At 45.0% G+C, this 26949-nt stretch overlaps 1 protein-coding gene across 1 annotated transcript in view; it reads left to right on the plus strand.

Moving 5' to 3' along the window:
• The window catches only part of LOC146830329 (fucolectin-like), a 134574-nt gene extending 117989 nt beyond the window's left edge, over nt 1-16585 (plus strand). The window contains exon 4 of the mRNA XM_085603712.1: nt 16429-16585. Coding sequence (XP_085459838.1) covers nt 16429-16585 — 157 coding nt within the window. The remainder of the gene's footprint in view (nt 1-16428) is intronic.
• The last annotated feature ends 10364 nt before the right edge of the window (nt 16586-26949 follow it).

The raw sequence follows: 26949 nt of genomic DNA on the forward strand, positions 1-26949 counted from the left end.
ACCTCAATTTCTTCAACTGCGGTTCCTTTTTTACGGACAGGTCAGTCAGACAACTCAGACCCAGGAGGGGCCAAAAACGGAAGACCAACTGCATTATCCCTGGACAAGAGAGTCACAAGAAGTCATCGATAACTGACTCTGATAACTTGGTCATTAACATCTCTTCGGTTCCTTTAGACCAGTTGCAGGTTAAACTTCTCCAAAAAGGTTCCTCTTTCGTCCCCACCCATTCCTCCAATCAATTGGAGGCTGAAGTTAGTTTTCATCGCTTTATGCGCTCATTGAGACTCAGACATTTTTTTGACAACGTTTTGATTGACCCTCAACCACAACCTGATAATACCTTGGTTGGTTTGAAAAGTAAAAGCACTTATATGGCACCTGTCAGCCATAAAGTGCTTGACACCTTTGAAACACTAGTTAAACGTGATCTCGTGAGGATCTTCAAATCACAGAAAACATCACATAAATCAACTCACTGGAATTTGACAGTCAAAGATAGAGCACTCCTTCAGAAATTGGCCGACAATCCAGATTTAACATTCCTCAACGCTGACAAAGGTGGCGCACTAGTCATAATGGATTCCACTCATTACAAACTCAAACTGGAAGAACATGTGCAAGACCTCACAACATATTCTGAACTTGAAGCAGACCCGACAATCGAAATACAATCGACCCTACAAGATCTCGTGGAAAAAGCAGTCCGCTGTGGCACCATCGGAGAGAAAGAACAGAAATTCTTCACTCAAAGCTTTCCGACATGTCCCACCTTAAGAATGTTGCCAAAAATTCATAAAAGTCTCACCGATCCACCCATGAGACCGATCGTCTCCACATGAGCCGGTAGGCAAATATCTCGACAGACACCTTCAACCTTTGGTACAAAAAATGTCCACCTATGTAAGGGACACAACCCATTTTTTGAACATCATTCAAGAAAGTGACATTAAATAGGACACAGACACCTTTTTTTGCACTATCGATGTAACATCATTATATACCTCCATTCCACATGATCTTGGCATGGAAGCCATTGAATTTTTTCTGTTACAATCATCTACACCTGAGGATCACAAAATATTTTTACTAGAATTACTTCATTTCACACTCTACCACCGCTATTTTTTTCACAACAATAGGTTTTATTTGCAATTGAACGGCACATCTATGGGCAATTGTGCAGCTCCCAGCTACGCACAATTGTTCATGCACAAATTTGAGCTTGATCATATCATCAACAACGATCAATGGAAATCACACACTTTATTATTTTTACGCTACATCGATGATATTTTTTTAATTTGGAAAGGTTGTGAACAATCATTAATTGAATCGATCGATGTTCTCAATGGGATTAATGAACGTCTGAAGTTCACTTTCAACATCCACAAAGACACCATCAACTACTTGGACGTACTATTGTACATCAAGGATGATCGGATTGAAACCACTCTATACAGAAAGAACACAGACAGGAACAACTTGCTACATTTTTCTAGCTTCCATCAGCCATTTCTGAAACAACATCTACCCTATTCCCAATTCTTAAGAGTTAAAAGGATTATCTCTGAACCTTCTCAATTGACACAACAAACTTCAGACATGGAGAGGATATCCTAAAGAAACGTTACTCACCGCTTTTGAAAGAGTCAAACTCAAATCCAGATCACAACTTTTGAAGATGAGTGACAGCAAGAAGTCGACATCTAGATCTGTCATGGTAACTAAATTTTCCACTGAGAGCTTTAATATTAAGAAAGCGATTTTGAGACACTGGCCAATGCTACAGATCGAACCCGATTTCAAAGACATTTTTGTAGAAAGACCTCTTTTTGCATATGAAAGAAGCAAGAACTTGATGGAACTTTTGTGTTTTCACCCGTCCCGAGATTCAGTTTCACCCCACAAAGGCACTATACCCTGCCTCAATTGCGGACATTGCAACTGTATCATCAAGGGAAATGTGATCCAACATCCCACACAAGGAAGCAAAATCAATCTGTATGTCACGGCAACTTGTGATTCCAAAAATCTGATATACATGCTCAAATGCCCGTGTGGCCTTGTTTACATAGGTAAAACCGAGAGGAAAATCAAAGTTCGCCTGACTGAACACAAAAGTAACATTCGCAACAAGAACAGGAAATCGACTGTAGCAATGCACTTTCTTGCTAAAAGCCACAACATCAGCCAATTGAGATTTTTGGTTTGTGAAATCGTACCTATCAAAGTAGGCAGAGACAATCGGAAATTCCTTCTCCAGAGAGAAACTGCATGGATCTATAAAATGAATGCTTTGGCACCACACGGACTCAATGACCGCGTTGAACTTAGTTGTTTTTTGTAACCATTGTTCTTTGTGTCCTGTCCCTTTGAATCTTCATTTCAGACCCTTTAGACTCATCCTATTTTTTCTTAATTAATTTTTTCTTAATTAATTTTTTCTTCCTCACACTATTTACACCAGTTTCCACTTTTTACCTTTTCCACCTTGGTCGTTATTCATAGTTTTTTCACTTTATAACTTTGCTGTTAGTCTCTCCAGTTTGAACTTCATTTAATTTCCACTTCTACTTTTCTTGTCTTTACCTTTTATTTTTATTACTTTTCATTACCTTTTATTTTTATTATTTTTTTACCTCATATCTTGCTCACTTACTTCGATCTACACTATTTTTTTCAATTTCACTTAAAGTCATTGATTCAGCCTCTATTTGTCATCGTTTTGACAGCATTGCCTTTATTCCGGCATACACCTTTCCAACATGGCCGCCATATCTAGCTTTTACCTTTTAATATCTTTATCTCACATTCAGTATTTTCCTTCTGACTCACATTGTTTTTTACAACATCGTTTAATTCTATCTCATTTTTCCCAGCTTTAATTACTGTCAATAGTCAGTGTATATTGTTTTTGCATACACAACTTTATTTCCACTCCTGTGATACACCATTCCAACATGGCCGCGATATCGGTTCTCGATACTAGCAGCCTCTTTTTACTTTCCACTAACCAACATACCTATTTGAAGTTAGCTGCATGCACACACGTTGACTGCTCCTGCACGCGGATACTCTGACCTTCCTGGTCACTTCTACCTCTGAGGTATGTTTCATCACGCTTTTTTTACCATCACGCGCCGAGGCGCTGCACGCTTTCCAAGTAATGGCTCCACGAGCCAGACTGAACTTCATTTTCGCACTGAGGTTTTGTTTGTTCACTCACTTCGAGTTTGGGGACAGCGCGGGTCACATTCGGTTACAATCTTTTCAGCTCTGGCACTTTATTTAAACCTCCATTTCTCGGCAACCTTTCGTTTTTCTATGATTCCGTTCCTCACATCCGTCACTTCATGTCTTTCACTGGTATACTTTATTACTTTGTTTTTTCGTTTCGGTCACAGGCATAAACTCACGGCCTCTCTGGTCTTAGGCGGCTTTAGAATCATTACTTTCATTTCTATTCAAGACAGGTCGACACATCTCTCCTTTTTGTATCTTTATAGGACTTCTCCTGATGAAGGGTAGATTGATACCCGAAATGCATTGAGAACACTTACAAGTACTTGGTTCTATTGTAATCATCCATTTTGGCAAATCGCAAATCTCGTGAATACAACGAAGATTGAAGCATTGATGAGTTATTTCTCAATAAATATTTGAGTTAAAAAGGTTTTCAAAACCACGATTATCTTTTGCAACTTCGTTGCCTTTTCGGCTGTGCTACAAGGGGGACACTATTCAATCTGATTAGTGCATCATTTACTCATCCATACGTCCTGGTTTAGGTGACGTACTCCTCTACAGCACGCCTCAACTTGAAAAAATTTTCCATTCAACATTTGGTGTGCGTGGTTTCCATACAGTTTCATTCCTTTCACTAAACCACTACCACAGCACCCACCCCACCATGGCTTATCAAGATGTTACGAACTTAACTGATAAACGCGCTGACACGTTCGCATTTGGCGAGGATGAAGCACAAAGAATCTATTCACTCATAGGAGAGATCGAATCGACTACCTCTGGGACTGGCACAGCACAGAGTAACATCAGACAACTTCTTTACTTAACCAAACGAGAAATCAATCAAAGATTACACGCTAGCACCCTCATACAATATCATCGCGCGCAACGTATTCCAAGGGGCTTAAGAATTTCTTTGAAGCCCTCATTGTGCAAAAATGATCCAAAATTCATTGAAAGATGGTACGGCATCTTGAATAAGTGCTCATTGGACCTTATCCTTTTAATAATTGAGGAACTGTCTAGCATTTTGGAGGAACTTAACAAGGAAATTGGGCAACTCAAACAAGAATTATCAACTAAAATGTCGTCTGAAGAACTTACACAAACATTAGCAGACATTAATGAACAACTTAAAAAGCACACACAAGAGATCAATAAAAGAAAACTACGAAAGTTTCGTAGGGACACCATAGACTATAAACTGGGCGAGGTCTATAACTGGGCTGAAGTCTATGCGCGCAGAAGCCAGAACAGACCTTTTGGCAAAACCTCAGATACCGATACCTCACCAGCATCCAGCAATTCAGACAACATCAGGAGCAGACTGAAACCCAGCACTCAAATGGAGAAATCTTCGGCAGGATTGCCACTAGTACTTGAATCACCATCGACGTCTACCTCAATTTCTTCAACTGCGGTTCCTTTTTTAGGGACAGGTCAGTCAGACAACTCAGACCCAGGAGGGGCCAAAAACGGAAGACCAACTGCATTATCCCTGGACAAGAGAGTCACAAGAAGTCATCGATAACTGACTCTGATAACTTGGTCATTAACATCTCTTAGGTTCCTTTAGACCAGTTGCAGGTTAAACTTCTCCAAAAAGGTTCCTCTTTCGTCCCCACCCATTCCTCCAATCAATTGGAGGATGAAGTTAGTTTTCATCGCTTTATGCGCTCATTGAGACTCAGACATTTTTTTGACAACGTTTTGATTGACCCACAACCTGATAATACCTTGGTTGGTTTGAAAAGTAAAAGCACTTATATGGCACCTGTCATCCATAAAGTGCTTGACACCTTTGAAACACTAGTTAAACGTGATCTCGTGAGGATCTTCAAATCACAGAAAACATCACATAAATCAACTCACTGGAATTTGACAGTCAAAGATAGAGCACTCCTTCAGAAATTGGCCGACAATCCAGATTTAACATTCCTCAACGCTGACAAAGGTGGCGCACTAGTCATAATGGATTCCACTCATTACAAACTCAAACTGGAAGAACATGTGCAAGACCTCACAACATATTCTGAACTTGAAGCAGTCCCGACAATCGAAATACAATCGACCCTACAAGATCTCGTGGAAAAAGCAGTCCGCTGTGGCACCATCGGAGAGAAAGAACAGAAATTCTTCACTCAAAGCTTTCCGACATGTTCCACCTTAAGAATGTTGCCAAAAATTCATAAAAGTCTCACCGATCCACCCATGAGACCGATCGTCTCCACATGAGCCGGTAGGCAAATATCTCGACAGACACCTTCAACCTTTGGTACAAAAAATGTCCACCTATGTAAGGGACACAACCCATTTTTTGAACATCATTCAAGAAAGTGACATTAAATAGGACACAGACACCTTTTTTTGCACTATCGATGTAACATCATTATATACCTCCATTCCACATGATCTTGGCATGGAAGCCATTGAATTTTTTCTGTTACAATCATCTACACCTGAGGATCACAAAATATTTTTACTAGAATTACTTCATTTCACACTCTACCACAGCTATTTTTTTCACAACAATAGGTTTTATTTGCAATTGAACGGCACATCTATGGGCAATTGTGCAGCTCCCAGCTACGCACAATTGTTCATGCACAAATTTGAGCTTGATCATATCATCAACAACGATCAATGGAAATCACACACTTTATTATTTTTACGCTACATCGATGATATTTTTTTAATTTGGAAAGGTTGTGAACAATCATTAATTGAATCGATCGATGTTCTCAATGGGATTAATGAACGTCTGAAGTTCACTTTCAACATCCACAAAGACACCATCAACTACTTGGACGTACTATTGTACATCAAGGATGATCGGATTGAAACCACTCTATACAGAAAGAACACAGACAGGAACAACTTGCTACATTTTTCTAGCTTCCATCAGCCATTTCTGAAACAACATCTACCCTATTCCCAATTCTTAAGAGTTAAAAGGATTATCTCTGAACCTTCTCAATTGACACAACAAACTTCAGACATGGAGAGGATATCCTAAAGAAACTTTACTCACCGCTTTTGAAAGAGTCAAACTCAAATCCAGATCACAACTTTTGAAGATCAGTGACAGCAAGAAGTCGACATCTAGATCTGTCATGGTAACTAAATTTTCCACTGAGAGCTTTAATATTAAGAAAGCAATTTTGAGACAATGGCCAATGCTACAGATCGAACCCGATTTCAAAGACATTTTTGTAGAAAGACCTCTTTTTGCATATGAAAGAAGCAAGAACTTGATGGAACTTTTGTGTTTTCACCCGTCCCGAGATTCAGTTTCACCCCACAAAGGCACTATACCCTGCCTCAATTGCGGACATTGCAACTGTATCATCAAGGGAAATGTGATCCAACATCCCACACAAGGAACCAAAATCAATCTGTATGTCACGGCAACTTGTGATTCCAAAAATCTGATATACATGCTCAAATGCCCATGTGGCCTTGTTTACATAGGTAAAACCGAGAGGAAAATCAAAGTTCGCCTGACTGAACACAAAAGTAACATTCGCAACAAGAACACGAAATCGACTGTAGCAATGCACTTTCTTGCTAAAAGCCACAACATCAGCCAATTGAGATTTTTGGTTTGTGAAATTGTACCTATCAAAGTAGGCAGAGACAATCGGAAATTCCTTCTCCAGAGAGAAACTGCATGGATCTATAAAATGAATGCTTTGGCACCACACGGACTCAATGACCGCGTTGAACTTAGTTGTTTTTTGTAACCATTGTTCTTTGTGTCCTGTCCCTTTGAATCTTCATTTCAGACCCTTTAGACTCATCCTATTTTTTCTTAATTATTTTTTTCTTAATTAATTTTTTCTTCCTCACACTATTTACACCAGTTTCCACTTTTTACCTTTTCCACCTTGGTCGTTATTCATAGTTTTTTCACTTTATAACTTTGCTGTTAGTCTCTCCAGTTTGAACTTCATTTAATTTCCACTTCTACTTTTCTTGTCTTTACCTTTTATTTTTATTACTTTTCATTACCTTTTATTTTTATTATTTTTTTACCTCATATCTTGCTCACTTACTTCGATCTACACTATTTTTTTCAATTTCACTTAAAGTCATTGATTCAGCCTCTATTTGTCATCGTTTTGACAGCATTGCCTTTATTCCGGCATACACCTTTCCAACATGGCCGCCATATCTAGCTTTTACCTTTTAATATCTTTATCTCACATTCAGTATTTTCCTTCTGACTCACATTGTTTTTTACAACATCGTTTAATTCTATCTCATTTTTCCCAGCTTTAATTACTGTCAATAGTCAGTGTATATTGTTTTTGCATACACAACTTTATTTCCACTCCTGTGATACACCATTCCAACATGGCCGCGATATCGGTTCTCGATACTAGCAGCCTCTTTTTACTTTCCACTAACCAACATACCTATTTGAAGTTAGCTGCATGCACACACGTTGACTGCTCCTGCACGCGGATACTCTGACCTTCCTGGTCACTTCTACCTCTGAGGTATGTTTCATCACGCTTTTTTTACCATCACGCGCCGAGGCGCTGCACGCTTTCCAAGTAATGGCTCCACGAGCCAGACTGAACTTCATTTACGCACTGAGGTTTTGTTTGTTCACTCACTTCGAGTTTGGGGACAGCGCGGGTCACATTCGGTTACAATCTTTTTAGCTCTGGCACTTTATTTAAACCTCCATTTCTCGGCAACCTTTCGTTTTTCTATGATTCCGTTCCTCACATCCGTCACTTCATGTCTTTCACTGGTATACTTTATTACTTTGGTTTTTCGTTTCGGTCACAGGCATAAACTCACGGCCTCTCTGGTCTTAGGCGGCTTTAGAATCATTACTTTCATTTCTATTCAAGACAGGTCGACACATCTCTCCTTTTTGTATCTTTATAGGACTTCTCCTGATGAAGGGTAGATTGATACCCGAAATGCATTGAGAACACTTACAAGTACTTGGTTCTATTGTAATCATCCATTTTGGCAAATCGCAAATCTCGTGAATACAACGAAGATTGAAGCATTGATGAGTTATTTCTCAATAAATATTTGAGTTAAAAAGGTTTTCAAAACCACGATTATCTTTTGCAACTTCGTTGCCTTTTCGGCTGTGCTACAAGGGGGACACTATTCAATCTGATTAGTGCATCATTTACTCATCCATACGTCCTGGTTTAGGTGACGTACTCCTCTACAGCACGCCTCAACTTGAAAAAACTTTCCATTCAACATTTGGTGTGCGTGGTTTCCATACAGTTTCATTCCTTTCGCTAAACCACTACCACAGCACCCACCCCACCATGGCTTATCAAGATATTACGAACTTAACTGATAAATGCGCTGACACGTTCGCATTTGGCGAGGATGAAGCACAAAGAATCTATTCACTCATAGGAGAGATCGAATCGACTACCTCTGGGACTGGCACAGCACAGAGTAACATCAGACAACTTCTTTACTTAACCAAACGAGAAATCAATCAAAGATTACACGCTAGCACCCTCATACAATATCATCACGCGCAACGTATTCCAAGGGGCTTAAGAATTTCTTTGAAGCCCTCATTGTGCAAAAATGATCCAAAATTCATTGAAAGATGGTACGGCATCTTGAATAAGTGCTCATTGGACCTTATCCTTTCAATAATTGAGGAACTGTCTAGCATTTTGGAGGAACTTCACAAGGAAATTGGGCAACTCAAACAAGAATTATCAACTAAAATGTCGTCTGAAGAACTTACACAAACATTAGCAGACATTAATGAACAACTTAAAAAGCACACACAAGAGATCAATAAAAGAAAACTACGAAAGTTTCGTAGGGACACCATAGACTATAAACTGGGCGAGGTCTATAACTGGGCTGAAGTCTATGCGCGCAGAAGCCAGAACAGACCTTTTGGCAAAACCTCAGATACCGATACCTCACCAGCATCCAGCAATTCAGACAACATCAGGAACAGACTGAAACCCAGCACTCAAATGGAGAAATCTTCGGCAGGATTGCCACTAGTACCTGAATCCCCATCGACGTCTACCTCAATTTCTTCAACTGCGGTTCCTTTTTTAGGGACAGGTCAGTCAGACAACTCAGACCCAGGAGGGGCCAAAAACGGAAGACCAACTGCATTATCCCTGGACAAGAGAGTCACAAGAAGTCATCGATAACTGACTCTGATAACTTGGTCATTAACATCTCTTCGGTTCCTTTAGACCAGTTGCAGGTTAAACTTCTCCAAAAAGGTTCCTCTTTCGTCCCCACCCATTCCTCCAATCAATTGGAGGCTGAAGTTAGTTTTCATCGCTTTATGCGCTCATTGAGACTCAGACATTTTTTTGACAACGTTTTGATTGACCCTCAACCACAACCTGATAATACCTTGGTTGGTTTGAAAAGTAAAAGCACTTATATGGCACCTGTCAGCCATAAAGTGCTTGACACCTTTGAAACACTAGTTAAACGTGATCTCGTGAGGATCTTCAAATCACAGAAAACATCACATAAATCAACTCACTGGAATTTGACAGTCAAAGATAGAGCACTCCTTCAGAAATTGGCCGACAATCCAGATTTAACATTCCTCAACGCTGACAAAGGTGGCGCACTAGTCATAATGGATTCCACTCATTACAAACTCAAACTGGAAGAACATGTGCAAGACCTCACAACATATTCTGAACTTGAAGCAGACCCGACAATCGAAATACAATCGACCCTACAAGATCTCGTGGAAAAAGCAGTCCGCTGTGGCACCATCGGAGAGAAAGAACAGAAATTCTTCACTCAAAGCTTTCCGACATGTCCCACCTTAAGAATGTTGCCAAAAATTCATAAAAGTCTCACCGATCCACCCATGAGACCGATCGTCTCCACATGAGCCGGTAGGCAAATATCTCGACAGATACCTTCAACCTTTGGTACAAAAAATGTCCACCTATGTAAGGGACACAACCCATTTTTTGAACATCATTCAAGAAAGTGACATTAAATAGGACACAGACACCTTTTTTTGCACTATCGATGTAACATCATTATATACCTCCATTCCACATGATCTTGGCATGGAAGCCATTGAATTTTTTCTGTTACAATCATCTACACCTGAGGATCACAAAATATTTTTACTAGAATTACTTCATTTCACACTCTACCACAGCTATTTTTTTCACAACAATAGGTTTTATTTGCAATTGAACGGCACATCTATGGGCAATTGTGCAGCTCCCAGCTACGCACAATTGTTCATGCACAAATTTGAGCTTGATCATATCATCAACAACGATCAATGGAAATCACACACTTTATTATTTTTACGCTACATCGATGATATTTTTTTAATTTGGAAAGGTTGTGAACAATCATTTACGCACTGAGGTTTTGTTTGTTCACTCACCTCGAGTTTGGGGACAGCGCGGGTCACATTCGGTTACAATCTTTTCAGCTCTGGCACTTTATTTAAACATCCATTTCTCGGCAACCTTTAGTTTTTCTATGATTCCGTTCCTCACATCCGTCACTTCATGTCTTTCACTGGTATACTTTATTACTTTGGTTTTTCGTTTCCGCTCGGTCACGGGCATAAACTCACGGCCTCTCTGGTCTTAGGCGGCTTTAGAATCATTACTTTCATTTCTATTCAAGACAGGTCGACACATCTCTCCTTTTTGTATCTTTATAGGACTTCTCCTGATGAAGGATAGATTGATACCCGAAATGCATTAAGAACACTTTTTCAAAACCACGATTATCTTTTGCAACTTCGTTGCCTTTTCGGCTGTGCTACAAGGGGGACACTATTCAATCTGATTAGTGCATCATTTACTTAAAGTGAGCAAGGGACCCACATCTGGGCATACCCTGCCAACTTAGGGCGAACAAAGCAAAACCAAAGGGGATGATGGACCGAGTGTTGAACATTGCAAGCACTCACCCCCAGTCAACTGATCATGCACACGATTACAATATAAAACATATTATATTACCCTATACCATCACACAAATGAGGGAGGGAACGAGCTAGCACACGCGTGGTGATAATGTGCACCCTTAGTAGTGTAAGTAACCTGCCTTCTAAGAGGCCGAAAAATGCCCCTTAGGATAACGGAGGGTCCCGGTCAGTTGGAGGGACACCTTCCTTGTAAAAGGAGAGAGGTATTCAAGGCCAAATATCATGTGCTCAGGTAAGCACGTACTCTAATAGTTTTTGCAACCGTATGAAGTGGTAAAGTCTATGGTATTATAGACAATGTACATCTATAGAAATAATCTCCTATTAGATCAGTTCCAGTTCCAGTTCTGTAGTTCTTGCTGTAAGTGCAACACATGTAGCGGGGTGGTAAGTGATTGACTCTCGCAAAAAGGTCTAATGAAGTGCAGTGTAGGCGGGGCATCACCCATGTCACAAATTCACCCCATTCAGTGGGCCGAGTGATGCATCCCATTTGTGTAACAACGATGAAGGTTCTAGTTGGTTGTTATCGCTGGTAACATATGTACCCATTCAACTACCCATAGGGAGGAGCTTGGATTTAGGACCTCCTAAAAACATGTTGCTCTCCCCCACTGATTTTGAGAGTTCTTCTCCAGGGTGCCAGGTATCAGAGCAGGAGGTGATCCAGTTATTGAAGTTGCTGATGTCACTTGATAGGTGGTCTGTGTGTTTTGGTTGGTGTTTGTAAATGGCAAAGATTCAGCTCACCTCCAATAGTTGTTGTAGTGTAGAGGGGTCAGGTGGATATTGGAGGTTCTTCTGTGCCAGGGAAGGTTTCATTGAGAAGCTGACATTAATGTGATCCGTCACGGTGATGGGAGTGGGTGCACTGACCAAGATAATTATTGATTGAGGTGCAGACCGGGTCCAAGATGTGCCGTTCGACATGGGAGGGGTTGACACATTCTGGGTTTCCAAAGCTTTTGGTGAGATCAGCTGAGTTGGGGTTGTTCAAGTCTTGTGGGTGGATGTTGATGTTTCCTATAAGGATGAAGGTGCTGGAGTTGATGACTAGATTGGGGGACGGTAGATCAGAGTTCTGCTTATGGTGAATTTGGCTGTAAATTGTAGTTTGGAGTTGAGGTGTTCTATGTAGCTGGTTTCAGCTTCTGAGTTGGTGCTGCAGCTGATGTTGTCCTTTATAATGATAGGGTTTCCTTCTACGGGTTTGTGATGGTGTTCCTACCTGATGATCTTGGAGCAGGTGGGGATGGCTGAAGCAATGTCTAATGTTGATGCTGTGGTCATCCATGGTTTGGTGAAGAAAAGTAGATTCGGGGAGAAGTCGACCAGTAAGTCCCAGATCTCTGTAGCATTATGTTGAGGGGTGGGGTGTTCAGCATGGCATCTGGGGTGTGGTGTAGGTGGCCCTTTGTGTGCAGGTGGGGTTTTGAGAGTAGTCGTGTGGTTGTGGTGGTTGTCAGAGTCATGCGTGTTGCAGTGCCGGTGAAGTGGCAGGAGGTGCAGGTGCGAGCTCCTTCCATGTTCTGAGGTGTGGTGCAACAGCAGCGATGTGAGTGTGGTCAGTGTTCAGTGAGTGGAGGAGCACAGATGGTTAGTGGTGGGTTGGGGGGATGAGGGTTTCTGGTGATGAGCAGTCTGGGCATGGACAGGCAAACATGGGCTAGCCTTTGCTGCACCTTTGGCATGCCAGTGGTAAGTAGGCTATAGGTCAGCACTGCAGCTGCAAATAAGTAGGTCCTGGGAGGGAGGAGGAGCAAAGGTGTTAGTGTCTGGGAGTAGTACGGGGAAGAGCTGGGAAATGGCACGAGGAGCAGGTAAGGAGCAATTGGGAGGGAGGGGGATTGCAGAAAGGGCATGAGCAGCGAGAACTGAGGCGTGATGTAAGGCGTGATGTAAGGCAAAAGACAAGTGCACAACAGGTAAAGAAAACAGGTGAAAAGGTACGGAAATGAGAGTAAGGCCAAAAACAAGGACACGCTAATAGGCGAAAGGTAGAAAAAAAGAAGCGTGAACATGCAGTCAAAAGACACTTGACAGGAGATTAGAGAAAGACAAAACTGGCACAAACAAAGTGGTGAAAACCCCAGATGGATGAAATACAGTGAAAAGACTCTTGACAAGAGATGCGAGAGAGACAAAACAGGTACAGAGAAAGTGGTGAAAAGGAAAGATGGGTAAAATGCAGTAAAAAGACACTTGGCACGAGAGATGGCACAAAGGCCAGGAAAGGGTGAACATAGTGAAGAGTGAGGAAAAGTGTTAGATAAGCAATGTGAGCGCCTCAAGGCCCTAAAGCCAGGCCTCAAACAGCCTCGACCGGTTGGAGAACCGTTCATAGGTTAGTTCCAAGGGTCTGGGGCCACCACCTGCTTAATCATGTACTTTCATGGAAGGGCATTTGGCACTGAAGAATCAATTTGAGTAGTGTAACTTTTTGGCTTTCCTGACGAAGGATTTGTAGATCCTCTGGTAGATGTGTGACAAATGTGAAGATGTGTTTATTTGGATTCTGGCTTCATTCCATGAAAAGTATTTGGTGTGATCCTTGCAAATACAATGGTTGTGAGGCTACTTGTGGCAACCATAGATTGGAAGAAAGAGTTAAGAGATGTATTATTTACTGCACAAATGCCCAACAATCTCAGACTAGGTCATGTCCACTATAGTCTGCGCCCTTACCAAATAGACTATGGGAAAAAGTTTGATGGATGCCAGGTTTTGCCCATTATAAATAAAATGCTGTGGTGTTTGCTAAGTATTACTTTAAGTAGGTACAGGTCATGTTTTTACCGCATCCTGATTTTTGTTTCTCTGGTGCTGTGAAGCAGTTTAACTGTAATATTGTGGCATTTATGGTCATTTGTGGAATACGAGAAGGCTGGGGGAAGCAGTGGGGCAGGTATTGAGGGAGGAGCAGAATTTGGGAGCAGGGCCTTATGCAGACCATCAGCATGATACAGAGGGCACATGAGTATTGCCATTCAGAGTTTGAAAGCACAGCATACTACTCTATTTAAAGTCTTAGGGCTTCAGTGGATGTTTGGAGGCTGGACAAAGTATGGCTTAGGTATACAGGAGATGTCTCCACCACCCCTGTCATAACCACCTGCCTCGTTTATAGTTTGCTGCCTCAGTGGTTGGCAGCCCTTTTATCCCCTCAAGGAGCACTTACTTCCTTGATGGGATAGACTTTAATTGGAGACGTATTTTTTTCAAAGACAGTTTCCAAAAGCATAGCTTTAACATACTGCATGTCTCCATGTGTTGGAACATGTCTCTTACTGTAGAGGAGACATTTGTGGACTCTTTTCGCCGTGGTCCACCATGATTTAAACGGTAGTTCCTTATGGAACAGGTGCTGGTGTTGGACAGAACCTCTGATGTCCTTTCCTCCAGGTAAGGGTCCATATGACACTGACAGCGCCAGCGGCTCCTCTGATCCAGGGAAAAGTGTATTTTTCCTGGCCTGAAAATAAGATAACAGAAAAGAAGGGTGAGCAGACAAAAGTGTACCAAAGTTTTATAACTAACCCATTACCACCCTTCTCTGAATATGAAAATCATTCAGGTATTGCGGAGCCATGTTTTTTAATTTCATTTCATGTCTAAATTGCACGGTGTTGTGTGTTTTGTCATTCTTAGAAGGGACAGATTTGACATATGCTTCTTACTGTGTCACTTACATTCCATGGGAGATCTTGAATTCTGCAGGGATACTGGAGATGGCAGCTGGTGGGCCTGGAGTTCACCTCCAACTCTCGTCATGAGAGAAATGCCGGGAGTTACCCGCTGCATGATTACAGCACCACTTTTAATCAAAACAGTCTAGAGCAGTGTTTCCCAAACTGGGGTCCGAGGACCCCCAGGGGTCCGTGGCACATTCCCAGGGGGTCCGCAGGCAGTAGTTTTAAAAGCACTGCAAAGTTCCTTGTAAAATTAGCAGTTTTCGAGCAACTATAAAAGTGTCAAGAAAATGCCAGTGATTAATGTACCTGCTGGAGAGAGATGAGAGTTTTGTCCAGTAGCAGCTTTGACTTATCTAATGTGACACAGAGGGTTAATATGCCTACTGCAAAGAACGTGTACAATGCATTTGAAAAAACAGTATTTTATGTGCATAGGTCAGTGGGTTACTGATTTTGTCACAGAGATTCTTTTGTCACTGTGCAATTCATATAAGGGACAATCGTAATCTAGCACAGTGTCCTATAAACTGTCATCAAAGAGCTGCTTGCAAACTGCATGTTAAAAGTTAGCAACATATGTTTATTCCCAGTCTATCATTATCCTGATGCTGCTATGCTCCCACTTCCTGCACATGAACAATTTTGTAATGCCGTTTTGTCACTTCTATGTGTGCTGCCTAATGCAGCACACATGGAAGTTACAAAACGTCATTTTTATTAAAGATTGTTTATGTGCAGAAAGGGTCACCTTCCTGAACATAAACAATCAAAGGCGTTTTGCTTTTTCTGTTGGAAAAAGCAAAAACGAGGAGAAATAAGGCATTCCTCCTCATTTGGCCAAGTTAAGACCAGGTTTTTCATGGTCTTAATTTCGGTGCGGTCTCCTATTTCAGCTGACCTTGTAAATAGAGGTCAGCGTCAAAATCAATGGGTGTTGGAGTGAAACGCCCACTGCAACTCCCACTGCCCACCTTTTTCACGCTAAGCATTGCGTGAAAGGGGGCCTTATATACAAGGCCACGTTAAACCACAATAAGTGGCTTAACGCTGCCTTGTAAATAAGGCAAAGCCCCTACTGCCACAGGAACATCACAAAAAGTGACGTTCCCATGGCGATAGGGGCTTGTAAATATGCCCCTAAAATCCTTAGTAATTTGAGTATTTGTTTTGTGTGCACACGTGTGTTTTTTTTTTTCAAATTACTGTTTTAATGTTTGAAATTTAAATCCTACAAATTGCTTGGGGGTCCCCGGCTTCCAGTGGTGACTCAATGGGGGTCCTCAGGAGTCAAAAGTTTGGGAACCACTGGTCTAGAGTGACAAAGATGGCTCGGGGAAAGGATTTCCATTTACAAAAAGAAGGTCTGTGGTGTAGAAAAGAATATTTGATTGGAGCCAATCTATTTAACCAATGTTTTTTTAGGCAGCCTACGTTTTTCTATTGTCGAGACATTGTAAATCTAGTAGAAAGATAACACGTTTTCTGGATGAAAGTCACCCAGTTCATTGAGACGTCTCCCCTCTTCTTCCACAGCTGCGGCACCCTGGGAAGGAGCTCTGTGTACGAGCCTGCCGAGTTCTGCTGCCGTGGGAAGGTGGGTCGCTATGTCAGCATCATCATCCCAGATCGGAAGGAAGTCCTCACACTGTGCGAGGTGGAGGTCTATGGTCTGAGGGGACAACGCCGCTGAAGTCTGATGGGGGAAGATGTGGGCTGTGACACACTCTCCAGACGATGCTATGCCATGGACAAGGAGATGACATTTGACCAATGTGTCACTTTCTTTTAATGCAAAATTCACAGTAGCATGCAGTTATTTTTCTAAAGAAACAGTTTTTGAACACATGCAGTTTGACATCTTTCACCTATCAGAAACACGGTGGCATTTCTCTTCCGCTTCAACCACAGGTTAAACCACAACTGCATCCCCGAGATGTTCAACGAAGCACCTGTCATGCACCACTTGGCGATGGGACAGCCCAGCTAAGGGCCTAATTTACATCTTGGCAGACGAGTTAAGTCTTCACGGCGGTGACGGACATCCCATCCGCCGAAATATGAATCCTATTATATCCTATGAGATTTATATTTTGTAGGACAGGATATCGGTCACCATTGTGACAGAGCAGCCCATCTTCCAATATCTTAATCAGCCCTAAGTCTGTAAACGACTCCTTTTAACTTCCTGCTACGTAACAACGTGATCACCCAGCACGTCAATCTCCGCAAACTTCACCTACTCCCGCCTGTTAAGCCAGAGCTGCCATCTTTGAAGCCTGGTGGACCAGACGGACCAATCGAAAATTGCTTTTGAACTTCTCCGATCCACTTCTGCATAATGAGGAAAGCGGAATCCAGCAGGACCGCACCTCAGCTCTCCCAGGAACTTGCTACTGCACTCCACAAATTTATGTCAATACTAATAAGCATAGCCTTTGGACTCTTCAACGATTTCAAGCTAAGCCTTCAATCCACCGCTGACACCGGCGTCCCACTCAAAAGGTATTACCAGAAAGCAAAGCCACCTGCCTTGTGAAACAACCCAGAGCTCCCCAAGAATAAGTGGGCCATGCTGTCATAAAAACCCAAACAGCGCTGAACCATGCCACAGGGATATCTGCTGACACTGAAATGCTTCTGCACCAGCAGCATGCAACGGGTCAGCCAAGACCGCACAGTACATCACCTTCATCACAACGGCCTCTAACAGGATCAACACCCTCTTTAAAACTTCAAACATTGTGTAAATTCCACTAGAGGTTCCCCACCCATCCACTCCAAAGAGAAATACATTGCTATGAGGGAATTATCCTCCAACAGGTGCATTCGAATCAGGAACCAGAGAGATGGCATGCAACCATCCAGCACCACCACAACCACCCCACCTCACAATCTAGCCGAATTGACCACCAATAACACTTTCTCCACTGAGTGTCATCTGCAGTTCCTTCAGGCCGCCACCTATGAAGGCAACATCATTCTTTTATTCTCAGCCAATAGAAGCACAACTCTTTTGGAGCTTGATGTTCAGTGAGCCCTCCCTATAGGTAAACACCCTGTTGCTCACATAGGGAGCTGCCACTACCTTACCCATGATACATTGCCTATGCCATCTCCCCCTACAATGTTGTCATCTCTCCATGATATCTTGGAACCAAGTGTCACCTGAAGAATAATCTGCCCCCTAAATGAGCAAGTTCAAGATGCCACTTTATCAGCTAATGCGTCTTCTCAACATGTACCCTCTGCAACAACCTATGCTTGTTCTACGAGGATCCCCTTTACATCAGGCCTGCACATGTACCCTCTGCAACAACCTATGCTTGTTCTACGAGGATCCCCTTTACATCAGGCCTGCACATGTACCCTCTGCAACAACCTATGCTTGTTCTACAAGGATCCCCTTTACATCAGGCCTGCACATGTACCCTCTGCAACAACCTATGCTTGTTCTACGAGGATCCCCTTTACATCAGGCATGCACATGTACCCTCTGCAACAACCTATGCTTGTTCTACGAGGATCCCCTTTACATCAGGCCTGCACATGTACCCTCTGCAACAACCTATGCTTGTTCTACGAGGATCCCCTTTACATCAGGCCTGCACATGTACCCTCTGCAACAACCTATGCTTGTTCTACGAGGATCCCCTTTACATCAGGCCTGCACATGTACCCTCTGCAACAACCTATGCTTGTTCTACGAGGATCCCCTTTACATCAGGCCTGCACATGTACCCTCTGCAACAACCTATGCTTGTTCTACGAGGATCCCCTTTACATCAGGCCTGCACATGTACCCTCTGCAACAACCTATGCTTGTTCTACGAGGATCCCCTTTACATCAGGCCTGCACATGTACCCTCTGCAACAACCTATGCTTGTTCTACGAGGATCCCCTTTACATCAGGCCTGCACATGTACCCTCTGCAACAACCTATGCTTGTTCTACGAGGATCCCCTTTACATCAGGCCTGCACATGTACCCTCTGCAACAACCTATGCTTGTTCTACGAGGATCCCCTTTACATCAGGCCTGCACATGTACCCTCTGCAACAACCTATGCTTGTTCTACGAGGATCCCCTTTACATCAGGCCTGCACATGTACCCTCTGCAACAACCTATGCTTGTTCTACGAGGATCCCCTTTACATCAGGCCTGCACATGTACCCTCTGCAACAACCTATGCTTGTTCTACGAGGATCCCCTTTACATCAGGCCTGCACATGTACCCTCTGCAACAACCTATGCTTGTTCTACGAGGATCCCCTTTACATCAGGCCTGCACATGTACCCTCTGCAACAACCTATGCTTGTTCTACGAGGATCCCCTTTACATCAGGCCTGCACATGTACCCTCTGCAACAACCTATGCTTGTTCTACGAGGATCCCCTTTACATCAGGCCTGCACATGTACCCTCTGCAACAACCTATGCTTGTTCTACGAGGATCCCCTTTACATCAGGCCTGCACATGTACCCTCTGCAACAACCTATGCTTGTTCTACGAGGATCCCCTTTACATCAGGCCTGCACATGTACCCTCTGCAACAACCTATGCTTGTTCTACGAGGATCCCCTTTACATCAGGCCTGCACATGTACCCTCTGCAACAACCTATGCTTGTTCTACGAGGATCCCCTTTACATCAGGCCTGCACATGTACCCTCTGCAACAACCTATGCTTGTTCTACGAGGATCCCCTTTACATCAGGCCTGCACATGTACCCTCTGCAACAACCTATGCTTGTTCTACGAGGATCCCCTTTACATCAGGCCTGCACATGTACCCTCTGCAACAACCTATGCTTGTTCTACGAGGATCCCCTTTACATCAGGCCTGCACATGTACCCTCTGCAACAACCTATGCTTGTTCTACGAGGATCCCCTTTACATCAGGCCTGCACATGTACCCTCTGCAACAACCTATGCTTGTTCTACGAGGATCCCCTTTACATCAGGCCTGCACATGTACCCTCTGCAACAACCTATGCTTGTTCTACGAGGATCCCCTTTACATCAGGCCTGCACATGTACCCTCTGCAACAACCTATGCTTGTTCTACGAGGATCCCCTTTACATCAGGCCTGCACATGTACCCTCTGCAACAACCTATGCGTGTTCTACGAGGATCCCCTTTACATCAGGCCTGCACATGTACCCTCTGCAACAACCTATGCTTGTTCTATGAGGATCCCCTTTACATCAGGCCTGCACATGTACCCTCTGCAACAACCTATGCTTGTTCTATGAGGATCCCCTTTACATCAGGCCTGCACATGTACCCTCTGCAACAACCTATGCTTGTTCTATGAGGATCCCCTTTACATCAGGCCGGCAGCCATAACATTGCATTCCTCTACTTTCTGGCAACATTTCCAAAGGGCTTTTATAAATGGCACATTGTTTTTTTGTTCACATGAATCCATTGCCGTACTCTGACCTTGAAAACACTCCCCCCCCCCCCCCAAGGCTCTATCCATGCTATATAGATAGTCTGTTAAACAAGCATTTGCAATGCAATAGGTCTTGCTTTTACGCCAGTTTGAGTGATTGGTATTGTAAATGGCAATGCCTTTTATTTATGTTTCTGTTTTTAAAACATAAATAAAAAACATATTCATTTACAATGCCAATAGCTGAAACTCTCGCAAATGTGAGACCTATTCCAGTTCTAAGGGTTAAAAAGTTACAAAAAATGCAGCAACATGTGTGGCCGCTCAGTGGAAAGCTCTTTGTAAACTTTGACTGGCAACCCTTCTGTTGCTTACTGCTATATGTGGGTGTTAATTTGGTACTAATGAGGTGCAAACAATGCCCACAGAGTGTTAAAAAGTGTGAAAATCGCAAAAATTGAAAAATACTGTCTTAAAATGTGCCACATTACGCGGCCTAATTTGCCTTTTCTTGCTGCATAATTTACTCAACCCTGCTGCATAATGTGGCCCTCCCCTGCCGCATAATTCCAGTGGCCCTGATTATAGTTACAAAACCTAAGAAAGAAGGAAGGCGGGATTGGCATTCCTCATAATTGGAGGGTGTGATTTGTAGATCACGCCAGATGTCATTTGTAAGAAAGAATTACGAGTTGGACGGTATTCAAAACGTAACCGAGCATTATATATCGGATGCGTTAAATACGTCAACCTTTTAAATTCAGCTACGGTCAATTATGCAACCAAATGCTGGGGTCACTGATTACCTAATTTTAATTAATTGTCCCTACTGCTGCTCTTGCTAATTTTAACTCCGCCTTCTCCCTCTTTCTTCTACCAGCCTACACTTCTCGCCTCCCATTCTCACTCCTGTTGGTTCTTTCCTATTCCTACTTTGCGCGTTTGTCACTGTTTTCCTCCCTCTTGCTCTCTTTGTCTTCTCTCTCACGTGGGGTAGCTTGAAGACGAAGAACCTCAAACAGGGGTGGTGGTGCCTCCCACCATCAACCACCGACACTCTTTAAACAGTGGGTCACATGAACGGCCTCCTTCCTTAGTACCCCCAGGGGCACCCCGCTTTCCCCCCTCCCCCAAATTAGGTTACCCAATGAAAACACAAGAAACAGTTGTAAGTGGGTAACAAATGCTGCAGGTTTATTACATAATTCCAGTATATGTAATAGGTGGGTTATCTTACGGGCGATCCAAGGGCAGGTGGCCATCTACTTCACCTGCCCGCCTGATGAGCCGGGCAGCACGGGAACGACCCGCAAGTGCTGCCCCCCAAGTGATTCTTTTTCACGATCACGTGCCGTTGAAATTCTACTCACACCCCCCTCTCAGGGCGGAGCGTCGCATAGCAAGCCCCCGGTTGTTCAGGCCCACAACCGCCCGCAGGCCTAGCGGGGCGCCGACCGGCTTCCGGGACCTCTCTGGAGGCTCCTCGTTTTGGCTCAGGCACCACGTGGTGCCGCGCAGAGGTACCCTTTGTACCGGCCTGCTTCCAGATCGCCCTGTAACTCCGCCACAGCCCTGGAGGCGGCTAACCGTCGCAGCCAGGGCCCCCCACCAACCCGCTATAGTCTTACCTGCACCTCTCCTATCTAGGGCTTCCTGCAACTAGCTGGAAGGGAACCATCCCTGCAGACAGAAGAGTTTGACATTCTGCCACCTCATGACAGTTTGACAGTGCTCGCGGGACTCAAACCCTGTGAGATCCCTTATAACCACAGGCCCAAGACTTACCAGTGAGCTATAGCTCCTGGAGTTGTAGATGGCCCCATCTATGTCCCCAATCCCTAGACGCTATCCTAATCGGATAGGGTCTGTTGAAATAGAGGGGCCTGTGAAGATGTGCGATAACTATTCGCCCCCCAGCGGGAAGGTTACACCTATTCACAATCCTGGGCCTGCCCGCTTTGACTATTATGACGGGAAGGGTTACTTAACATTTGTACAGTCCCGTCAGATAGTTAACCTGGGGCACGGGAGTGCACCTAACTGCCAGCGCGTGACCATGGGCAAGGGGCGACTCTTGCCCCTGCCCACCATCCCTTATACCTTATAGGAATTATGCCCCTACGGATCCCTCAGTGATGATCCCTTAGGCATACCAGCTTCGGGAATCTGTTTGGCTTAAGCGTTGCGCGCTGTCATAATGTCCCCTTGTGTTTGCCCCGCTGACACCCCAGATATTAGTACAGCAGCACCCATAGCGCGGTAAAAGTGTCCGTAAACCAGGATCCCAGTCTCCTGCAGCTGCCGTACGCGACCAGTGATTCCGGTGGGGAGTGCCACCAACCGCAATGGTCCTCCAAGCATTACGGAAAGCCCATTTTTACCTGGGCCTCTCTCCAATTGATGGTGATTACACCCAACTGAAGGCCAGAGGCCCGCCTAAGGAGCCTATTCACTTGTTTTGCTACCCGGCTCCCTTGTGGGAGGGCCACAGAGTTAGGGCAACGCGTGTACTCCCAGGGCACGGTGCTGCTGGAAAGCAGATATCTGATACTCACACGCTGGTACCTTATCTGTTGCTAAATGCCCTACTGCAGGAAGTTTCCCAAGAACCGTAGACTTCGCGGTCCCACCTAACTTGATCCCATCACCTGGGGGGAACCCAGTGGTGGCAGGACCTGCATGGTAACTCCATCCCGGCGTAGCTATCGCTTATTTGTGCGGCCGAAGCAGGCACTGCCCCCTTAGTCTCAAGTTCTACCCCTAGAGGATAACCTTGGGAGCAGACAAGTCTGTGGGAACCAACCGGAAACTTTGGTGCAAATACCGGCCCTATTCTGAACGTAGCGAATGCTGCACGGTCAATAATGCCCTGATGCCCTGGGGCTCTACGTGGTCTTTACCAAACTTTGAACGACCGCACACTTGCTATATAACAACCATACCACCCACCAGCCGGGTGGAAGGTCTTCATTGAAGCAACCCGAAATCTGTCTTTGGTTGCAGGGGAATGCCCCCCAAAGTACATCTGGACCTATTCCTATATGGTTCCTTCAGCTACTCCTCCTGCAGGCCTAACTCTTGGTTATGGTGCCCAGCTCAGTGTTCTGCAGGCCAATCGGCTTAACCATGAACTATCAGTCGATTTGAGACAGAGGTAAACCACGGGTTGCAATCCGCTCGCGAGCGGCACACCAGCAACCACTTGGACAATCACGCCGGTAACCTTGTGCCGTGATTTAGGCCCTAGTGATGCGCTATGTGGTGACCACTTATTCTTTTGCCGCTATGTCAGTGCGTCCCCGAATTCAATGCGATTGGGGCGCTGAGCTGCACCCATATCTAACCCAACTAGTGGCTCAATCCAGACTTCCTTTAGCATTAGATAATAACTACCATTCTATCTCGGTTGCGTTGCCCTGCCCGACTAGGCACCCACCCGGGTGTCTAGGTTACAGTTAGATATGTGTGAGTTCCCCATATCAGTGACCGTTGAAGGCGGCCCACATAAGCATGTTGGCGGGGCCAAGTTGCGGGCTTAAGCATACCTCTTTTAGACTGTCGGCAGCGACCCGTGTTTAACTGTTACTAACATGGCAATGACAGTTCTACGTTAGGACTATCCCCACACTGGTCCGCCCTGCCCAAGGACTGATGCACCTGGGAGGGCGAGGCCGTAAGCAATGGGGGTGGGTAACGAGACAACAACAATGACCAGCGACCCAAGCCCCCTTTCAGCAAAAGGTTGGAGACGAGCGACACGTGGTCACGTGTGGTCAGGATCGGACTGCGCGACCCTTACTGTAATTAGCACTTATATGTCGCGCGAACTCGACCCGAAGGTAATGGCGCGCCGTTCATGAGCACCGTATATACATACATCATCAGGCACGTGGATAATAATTATCTGGCCAGAGTCACCGCGTGACCCGCCCGAAGGTGTTGGGAGTGCAGAACATGAGCCCCGTATTTACATACCTTATTCGGGCACGGTCGATTAGTGATTAGCTCAAACCGTACTGCGCACCAAATAATTAGAGCGCCGGACACAAGCACCGACCAAATAACCCGTTCAGGTGCAGGAGGAGTCGTAATGCCCGGGATCGCCTAATGCGCGCGAATGTGGGCACGAGCAACTTCTTGTGAGTAATACATGTACCTGTATCATGTGTCTGCATCATAGGAAGCCAGCCACCACATGTTGCCTATTTATCTAGCGCGCGCTCGACCGGAAGGTATTGGTGCAAATTTTGTGAACAATGCCTGCACTTGTATCAAGTATCTGCCTTATAGGAAGCCAGCACATACATGTTGCATATTTGTGTCGCGCAAACTCGACGCCAAAGGTATTGAAGCGCTGTATATGAGCACCGTACTTACACAAGCCGGCACGGGGAGAATAGGGGATTCGTACCATATAACACGATCGCCGTGCCCGGCCACACGAGCACCGCACCAGATTAACCCTTGAGGAGCGGGGGGGATTAGTAATACCCGTAATCGCGTGATGTGGACAGTGCATGTCTTGGTATCATGTGTCCGCCTTATAGGAAGCCTGCAATTACATGATGAATAGTTATATCGCGCGAACTTGACCGGAAGGCATTGGAGCACTTTAACATGAGCACCGTATTTATATTACCTCTTCAGGCAGGGGGTGTTTACGACATTCATACCATATTACCCGCTCCCTGACCGAACCGCGCGAGTACCGCACCAGATTCTCCATTGAGGTGCGGGGGGGTTTATTAATGCCCGTAATCGCGTATGTGAAAATTGCATGCACTTGTATTATTTATCTGCCTTATAGGAAGCCAGCAATACATGTTGCATAATTATATAGCGCAAGCTGAAGGTGTTGGAGCGCCTTACCTGAGCACCTTATTTACATTACACATTCAAGCACGGGGAGCTTACAAGATTCGTATCATACTAAACGATCCCCGTGCCAGGTCCATTGCGCCTGCCGCACGCAGCCCACTGCATGCCCCCCCACCCTCAACGGCAGCGTAGCCGACGGGAGGGGGGGCGATAACCTTAACCAGGGAGCGCCACATGTGTTGCACCTCCCGCGATCAGCGGGGACCCAGGCAGCTCCCAGCCGTGCAGTGCTGGTGTTTTGGGGCCGTGAACCCACGCTAGTCTCCTACGTGCTCGAGTATATGGGAGCAAAATCTTGCGAGCAATGCATGCACTGGTATCATGGATCTGCCTATATAGGCAGCCGGCAATTACATGTTGCATATTTATATAGCGCGAGATCGACCTGAAGGTATTGGAGCGCTTTACATGAGTGCCCTATTTACGTTACACATCCAGGCACTGGGCGCTTAATTCAAAATACAATATTACGTGATCGAGTGTACCAGATAACACGAGCACCGCACCCGATTATCCAGTGAGGTGCGGGGGGTATAGTAATGGCCGAATGCGGACACAACCCCGCGGGCCGGAACTGGTTACCCTAAACCAACAGCCAACTCACAGGTTACAACGCCTACCCCTTGCCCCCGCTCGCCCCATCCGCGTGGAATACCGAAATTCCTTCAAACCTGTACTGTGCGCGAAAACCCTAAAGCGCTGGGCACTAGCACCGCCCATTCCGGAGCAGGGGGTGTCATACTGGCCGAAATCACCGAGGATGGGGCGCACCACGAATGCAGATGGAGCTGGAGCTCCCCACCGTGTCACACAATTGCCTGCATTGTCACCGTCTGTACATTAATCATTCAGGGACGGGGTAACAGGTGCTAGACGCGCCACTATGCTCAACTAGTAATTATTTGCTTTGGTAATCATCACGCGAGGTCGCCCGAGTGTATGGGACACCTTACCAGGGGAAAATAAGTGATTTGCCCCTGATCACAGGATGTGGACGCAGCCACGAAGCTCCCACCTGCGTTCGCGCCCCCTGGGCGGCCGCGCTGCCACCAGTCCGCAATCCACGTTGTGGTTAGTTAGTGACTGCAACGAAGGGGATCCACTTTTAATATTGGGAGCATGCGGGCACCGATCCCGCTACCTGCCGCCTGCTAAGCAGATGTTCTGCCATTGGAGCTACAGTCCCTACACCCGGTGCCAACTCGACTCCCAGGGATAATTAAATGATTTGCCCACGAACACAGGAAGGTGATGCGCCAAATTCTCGTGCCCGACGGCAGCCAGCCACTACAGGCTACCTGATTATACAGCGCGAGACCGACCTGGAGGTGTTGGAGCGCTTTAAATGAGCGCCGTATTCAAAACACGCATTCCGACACTGGGGGCTTAGTCCGCTATCTCCCGCTCGAATGTCCCCGATCCTAATTACCATTTAAATGACACATCGGGGCACGTGAATAGTCCCCGATCTCGCGGGCCCCGCCCCCGTGTGTAGCATGCAAAAACAACAATTGATGGACAGAATGCAGAACAATGTCATACATTCACCCCAGTACAGAGATCTGGGCCTAAATCCATCGTTTTTTTGCTCACCATGCCATTCCAGTTTGAACCCGGCCATATGCAAATCAGTCTTGACCCTGTGCCCCATGGGAACAGTCCAGCCCGAACTGCCAAGCCAGGTCCTCCCTGGACTGGAAACAAGCATCCTAGGACCGGTTTCGGGCTTTCAGCCCTCGTCAGCCAGGATAGCTTGATTCCAGTGGCATGGAGAGCA

Source organism: Triturus cristatus, chromosome 5_1 (assembly GCF_964204655.1).
Source record: "Triturus cristatus chromosome 5_1, aTriCri1.1, whole genome shotgun sequence".
Taxonomy (NCBI): domain Eukaryota; kingdom Metazoa; phylum Chordata; class Amphibia; order Caudata; family Salamandridae; genus Triturus; species Triturus cristatus.